Source organism: Tauraco erythrolophus, chromosome 6, assembly GCF_009769465.1.
Source record: "Tauraco erythrolophus isolate bTauEry1 chromosome 6, bTauEry1.pri, whole genome shotgun sequence".
Lineage (NCBI taxonomy): Eukaryota > Metazoa > Chordata > Aves > Musophagiformes > Musophagidae > Tauraco > Tauraco erythrolophus.
In genome coordinates this window covers 23726897-23734445 of record NC_141470.1, presented here as the reverse complement: position 1 = coordinate 23734445, position 7549 = coordinate 23726897, and the positions used below count along the sequence as shown (strand labels likewise).

At 36.9% G+C, this 7549-nt stretch overlaps 1 protein-coding gene across 1 annotated transcript in view; it reads right to left on the bottom strand.

Annotated features, from left to right (window-relative positions):
- Positions 1–748: 748 nt before the first annotated feature.
- Positions 749–7549, bottom strand: part of SPON1 (spondin 1) — a 191566-nt gene continuing 184765 nt past the window's right edge. The window contains exons 9-16 of the mRNA XM_086613778.1: positions 6638–6778; positions 6189–6264; positions 5572–5754; positions 5061–5231; positions 4780–4947; positions 3735–3899; positions 1764–2027; positions 749–912 (exon numbers count right to left, since the gene is read on the bottom strand). Of these exons, the coding sequence (XP_086469904.1) occupies positions 749–912; positions 1764–2027; positions 3735–3899; positions 4780–4947; positions 5061–5231; positions 5572–5754; positions 6189–6264; positions 6638–6778 (1332 nt within the window). The remainder of the gene's footprint in view (positions 913–1763; positions 2028–3734; positions 3900–4779; positions 4948–5060; positions 5232–5571; positions 5755–6188; positions 6265–6637; positions 6779–7549) is intronic.

Here is a 7549-nt window from a genome sequence, read left to right as displayed (position 1 = left end):
TGGACCATCTTCTGTTAGCTCTGTATCCATTTTGAGAGGCAGTCGATAGACCCAATACAAGAATGTGGCATCTTTTCTTTGTGTGCTGTTTTGATTGTGACTATGTAGTGGGCAGACGTCACTATTGAGCTGCACAAATTATTTCTTTTTTAAGTTTTAAAGAAACAAGGAGCATTTTGCATGGCCCATTGCATCCACATGAAGAAAAGTATATAGGATAATTATTTTAACTATCAGCTTAAACCAATAGTGTAAAAAAATACAACATGCACCTTTAATATTATTGAACCAGCATTACTCAAATTACTCCTTGGCATAGTTGTGTAATCACATAGGCACTGCTTTGGATTTTCAAAACCAAATCGAGAGACAAATCCTCCCACATATGAAACATGTTACTTTAACTAAGTTATGTTAATATGCATGCATCCCATGTCTTTACAAGTAGTATTTCTATATGGCTATTCCAAGTCCACAGATATGTCTGTATTTTAGTTAAATGACTCGTAATGACTTACTATTTTTATGCATTAAGGGCTGGCTGGAGTACCAAAGATTTACTCTCAGCATAAATCTGTGAGGAAATATTTATAAAATATATTTCTTGCACCAGCAAGACTAAAAAGCAAACCACACTGCAAAAATGAAAACTAATATACACTTTATAATTTTTTTTTGTTTTAAAAACCAAACCAAGGTTGACTTTCCATTTAGCTCAGAGTGTGTCACTTGGAAGCCTTGTGTTTTGTTAACAAGGATGAACATTACATGCTCTTAACTCCTTTTTGTCTTTGCAACTAGTAAACTGAGTACTTTTGGACCTCTTCTTTACCATCATGTAGCGTTCCTGAATTCCACCTCCACAGAGTGTAGAACATTCTGTCCAAGAAGTCCATGGTTTCAGCCTACAAACTGAAAAAATAAGTAATTTTATTAAGTTCTTAGGATTTCAGTCTAGCCTACATATCTTAATACGTGTACCACTATGCATGTGTGCACACTTACATCTTTTGAATCTAAGATAGTATATTGTTTAGTTTATTACAGTAGGTATTAAGAAACTCCAGCTAAGTATAATCAAGGTGCATTTGTCAAACACTGAAAAAATCTATTAAAAAAGAAATTTACTGTCTACATTGTAAAACACAGATAAAATTAGGAAACCATTAAATGTTGGACAAGTGCGAACCACAACATAGCAGTAATTCGTATCCTGATAATGTAAACTATACCACAAGATACTATGTTTTATTGATTTGAGGCATCAGTGTTTGATAATACTGTCCCTTATTGAAAAAGCACTCTGAGCTCTCTCAGAGCAATTTGACTCTGAATCAGATTATTGAGATGGAAATCAATTCAGCTTTGAAATTCAGTATTGGATCCAGGAACAAATACTTTCAAAGTTCAAAGGTAAATGGATGCAAAGATTGTCACCCAGTTCTGCAAAAATTGTGATCAGTCCTTTGCCAGGTCTATATTCTTGATTTTTCACATTCCACGTTTGGTACTGAAGGAGCCAAACTATTCTCAGTGACCAGACATGGACAGATGTGAGCCATCCTCCGTTGTGCCTTCAGATGACACGTTTTTGGTGACAGGCAAACACCGAAAGTGGCTATGCTTTACTTTATTGCTAAAACTTTCCCTAGACTGAAATGCTGAAAATGTTCTCACAGCACGAAGTGGAGCTGCTCACAAACTCCTGTTATGAAGAAAAGGCAAATATACATAAGCATACTAAATAATGGTTTCAAACTCACCTGGATATTGCTCACTATCTAGATTTTTTTTTGCTTGTTCACTTCTCCTTTTCTCCCGGGCTTCTTTCCAGCGCCTTTTTTCCATACCTGGACCTCTCAGGCATTTCCTTACTCGACATTTTGTACGTTGGACAGTTTCCGGGCATGCTGTTCCACCAAACTGTGGTTCTATTTTAATCATTCTTGTCCTGATCATATGGCCCTTTCCACATGAGGTATTGCATTCGGACCACTGGGACCACTCTGTTAGTTCACAGTCTATGGCTGTAAAGAATGAGAAATGTTGCACTAAAGCTGTGATATCTAAATGTAAGGTCAAGAACACACAGATGTGCCTAGTGAGTTTTTACATCCTAAATACATGAATGCAACTTAAGCCTCCAGTCTTTTCAGCAACTTTGTGAGGCTACGCATCAAAATTTTTTGAGTCCTTTTCTAGCAGAACTATTATTTGACACTTCCATAAATTTCTTTTTCAAGAGCGGTGCTGGCAGACCACTAAAATTACAAAGAACATATAAATAATCCTCCTGTGCCTTCTTCAGTTTTCCATTCTGTACACCCATATGTCTGTTTTGTAATGAAAAGCTGTTAAAAATTGAGTTATATTTACCAAGAATCTGATACCTTTGAGATCTAAGCCTTGCTTTACTGGTAGTGTTATGCAATAGCAAGATTCACTAATACCATTATGTCTTAAAAGTTTTCATCTTTTCTGAACTGCTTAAAACTTACAGCCCCTGTGAATACTAATCAAAACAATATTTCACATTATTTAAGAAAAGACGAATTAGCAAATTACAGTGTAAAAGCCTTTTTAACCAATACTTTCTGTGAAAAATAATGTAATTAGTTATAAAGCCTCATAAACCAGCTGGCAACAGGACACTAAAAGCAATCGTATCTTATTCATTTTGTAGCGCCTTAGGCTATCATGCCTCACAAAGACAACAAAGCAACTAGAAATTTGCACCTCCCAAGAAGTGGGGACTTTTAGAGGAGAAAGGTAAAAACTCAGTGCAGCTGTCTCCACACCATCCACTGGCTCATATGATATTCCAGGTTGCAAAGGGATGTGGATCAGTAAAAAAGCTTTGGTACAGTTCAGAGACGTATCAAAGGTGGAGCCTCTTTTGTGCTCTTTCTGTGAGCTAAGAGACTCATATTGGTAATTTAATGCTTCCTTCCTTCCTTCCTTCCTTCCTTCCTTCCTTCCTTCCTTCCTTCCTTCCTTCCTTCCTTCCTTCCTTCCTTCCTTCCTTCCTTCCTTCCTTCCTTCCTTCCTTCCTTCCTTCCTTCCTTCCTTCCTTCCTTCCTTCCTTCCTAAGCACTCAGTCTACATTTGAGTAAAAAATAGGGTTTGTAATTCTGACTTATTTACTATTGAAAAGTGTACAAACTGTTGTCTAAAGTTATGAAATTGTGTTAAATATGGAGAAACCATATACTCCAAACAATATTGGTTATCAGTATAGGGCTGAGTAAGGCAAGCTGAGATTAAGACTTGATCATATTTCAGCTCTTAATAGCCAAAAGTGCACGATAATAATAATTTAAAAACCAATAAAAATTATATGGTAAAACTCATATTACTGATTCCCTTGTGGGTAGACTTAGGAGTAATACATGGATGGAAAGCAAGAACCGAGCAACAGAGTTTTGGATCATTTGTTTACAGAGTTTGAGGGGGCAAGGACTACTCTTGCCAATTGTAGACCCCTCTTCAAAACAGAATCATAAAGTAATCTTTAGAATTCCTCGTTTCAGAGAGCATTTATGTAAAATTTTCAAATTCTGTTTCATAACCAAAGGCAAGCAGGAAATAATTGTCCATATTATCACTTTTCTTAGAAAAAAAGAACTGTAGTAAGCATCTAAGAAACAATGCTAAAAAATGGCAGTAGACTTTTGACCCATAGACTGTAACACACATAATTAGCCTTCTCTTTCCAGAGAGTTTCCCACGCTTACGGCATTCAGGCAGCATGCATTTTTCCGTTTGTTCCAGTTCCTCATTGCAGTCTCCAAGCTCAGCAGCAGATTTCAGCATCCTTTGCCGGGTTCGCATTCCCTTCCCACATGTTACACTGCAGTCACTCCATTCAGACCAAGGAGAGAGCAGACAAGGAATAGTATCTAATATGAAAATAAACCGTAATGAATTCCTGTTATACATAATTATGAAGATATACATTTTGAACCTAATACAAGTAGAAAATGTACTATGTTTTATCTGTCGTCAACCAATCATACTTTGTTGTTACCTTGGACAAAATTAATCACAAGCTGAATGATGCTTCTGAAGAAGCTCAGAAAACACTATATTAAATTGAAAGGTTTCCTTGGTTTTAACAGCTTTTCTTTGCTATCTTTTTCTATATCTTATTCATATCTGCAGCATCTCATTGCTTCTGGGGAATAAATAGTTTAAGTAGTACGTTTCAATCACAACTCCTGTAAAAAAACCTGGATTGTTGCAGTGGTCGGAACTGGAAGTCAAATTTATATAGTCTAAAATGTGATACTTCCACATTTTATTTACCGAAAATCTTCTTTAACTTAGTTCTTTCTGTCTTTGTTGAAAATCTTCACATTTCTTAAGAAATTAAAAACAATATTAACAGTCACAGTAAGGGAGAGACTGGCTGACCGCACAAAAGAAGCACCTCAATTTCTGAACTGTTCCTGGGCTAAAAGGAGAGGGCTCTATTTTATTCTAGCCTTATGATTAAATATACCTCGTGCTCCATAACTTAGAGTTGCTTATGTATGGCTTGCTAATATACACATCACTGTATGGGTAATACAGTAATAGCATACCACTGAATATTTTTACTAGATACTCTCATTCTGTTTGTGAATGTGGTATTTAATGCATATTCCCTAAGGGATCTAATTTTAAAGAGAACAAGAAAAAGCAACATTGCTTCTGGTTTAGCTATATTCTTTATGTGATGGAGCAACGTGTCAGAAACGATGCCTCTATAGCAGAGACGATAAACTCATAGACACTCACGGCATTCAGGCATCATGCATTTCTCTGCCTCTGTAGTTTCTGCCTTGCACATGGATCCGTCAGCAGGAGTCATCTTGATCATTCTGTGTCGTCTCTTCATCCCCGTGCCACAGCTAGCACTACATTCATCCCACTCTCCCCATTCAGTGACAAGGCAGCTGCTAGGGGCTATTCAAAATGGACAGAGAAAATCATTCACTAGTAGAGCTCATATAAAAAAAATGTTTTGGGCAGTGGTCCTGCTATTGGCTGGATTTTACAAAGCTAAATAAAATACTTACAACATTCCTCATTTACAATACATTTCTCAGTCTCTTCAGTAGGCACTTTGCACATAGAGCCATCTTCAGGGAATTGTTTTACGTATCTCTCTCTAGATCGCGTTCCCATTCCACAGGAAACACTACAGGGGGACCATGTAATCCAGTCAGACATCATGCAAGTGGAACCATCTAAAATACAGAGAACCATTTCAATTACTAATATTAACATATTTGCTGATAAATCTGTAGCTGCTCATTTGTGTACAGTATCACTTTTATGCTGCCTCTCACATTCTATCCTCTCGTCTATTGCTTACTTTACTCCTTTCCTTTATATTTCTGCGATCTTCATGCACCAACTCAGATGAACTGCAGAATTGACCAGATATAGCTTCAATTTTTATCCTTCAGCAATTACTCCTCTGTTTGCCATAACCCGAGTCATAGAGCAAACAACAGCTCTAAGAACTTTAAAGGAAAATTAAACACTACAAGGTCTTGTTCTTCTCCACTCTTTCCTCTTGATTACCTTCATCACTGCAGCCTGGACCCATGCATGGCTGAAAATCTTGGGTATCTGGACAGGGCACACTGAGGTCCAGCTGAGCTTTAAGCATTCTCTGCCTCATCCTCTTGCCCTTTTCACAGGTAGAAGAGCTGCAGGCTGACCATGGGGACCAGTTTGAATATATGCAGGTCTCAGGGGTATCATCTAAAAAGTAAGAAAAGGCGGTGAGCATTAAAAATAGATTGTACTCCATTTGCTTCTCTTTACTTGGCTGGTGATTACTAGATGCTAATAGGATACATTCTTTCCTCCTGCACACTATCTTCTCCATTTTTAACCCAAAGGAAAAAATTGATTAATAGCCAACTTTCAGTTAAAAAAAAATAATATTTGAGCTCCCAAAACACTTGTCTTATTGCATTTATTGTTATTGTCATCTTCCAGGTATACAAGCAATTTCTTTGCTGGAGAAGGGAAGGCTCCAATAGTAGATACCAGAAAAAGATGAAAAGATGAAGCGCTTTTTGGCACCGAGTGGGACTTTTTCTCCTAAGTCAGTTTTGTATTTTATCTAGAAATGACAGTGGAGAATGGAACAAAATATAAATTAGTACAGCACAAACTAATTTAAAAAGTACCTTCTTCTTTTTCCTCTGGTGCTAGATCTGCCACAATATCATCTATGTTATCAGGCACGATATTGCATTGCTCCCCCTGCAAAGAAATCATTGTGGAGATTGGATATAGGAAACTCATACGTGTACGCAGCGAGAGGGGCTAAAACAGTATACTGTGAGGCCTTATTGCATCTGCAGCACTTTTTTTTTCTCTTCTAATTCCTACGCATATTTAAAAAAAAATCCTCAATTAAGCAGATGCAGCAATTACCAGAAGTAGGAGAAATAACACCTTAAGACAGTTCTAAATTTAAGACACAGTTTTGTTCGTTTCTGCCATTATCATTGTTGTGGGTAGGTTAAGGAGTGTAGATTTGGGGAGACAGGAAGAATTGGCTTTTTTGTTTATTAAATGGGTTTTTTTTCACTTGTTTGAGGATTTTATATATATATATATATATATGTTATACCTTGCGTGCAATTCTTTCAATGACAACTCTGGCTACCATCTTGATAGATCCTCCCTCTGGATCATAAAATGGACTTTGAGGATGATCTAAGCTTGTAAGTGGTCTGATCTTCTCTTGAGGCACTGTAGGTTTGTTAGGAGACTGCAATCAAAAAGAAAAAAAAAGTTTAAAAAGTAATAATTAAAACTTCTCTAAAATGCTAAATTGGGAAATTTCAATAGAAGGTGAACTCAGTACATTCATACTTAATGTTAAGGTGTTGGGGTTTTTTTTTTGGCATGAAGTACTTTTCCAACACTTTGGGATTCAACCCTGAAGCTGGTTTCACAATAAGATGTATGCCTTGTTGTGTGGTTAGATACCTACATTAATTAAAAAAAATTATTCAGTATACCTCCAGAGCTGCATTATAACTGGAGAAATTTCTTAGATTCTAAACAGATCAGGTCTGAATGAAAAAAACAACTGTCTTCTGTCATCTGAAAATATGTGTAGTAAAAGGAACATGTGGAATATATGTGGTATTTGAGGATGCGACTAATTTTGCCTAACTTCAGCTGTCTATACTTCCTGTAGAGACACATATTGTAGATACACTTGTCACCTACGGAGACCCAACCCATTCAGTAATTTGACGTAACTCATTTGGTTAAAAACAGGACTTTACCTGAGGATGATGTAACTCTCTTCCTAGACTGAGAGAGTGATGGAGACAGAGAAAATATATGATTTTAGAGTCTTGTAGTGATGAGAAGTCCAGAGTTTCAATCCCTGCTGTCAAGAATGGTTAAGTTTTCTGCGCCAAGCAGAATAGTTGGCATTGGGTTGAAACAGTAGAAAAATCAAGTTCATGTGTCTGCTGATGGAACACAGATCTGTATCAAGGGGGTTGGACACCTTAATGCTTTGTTT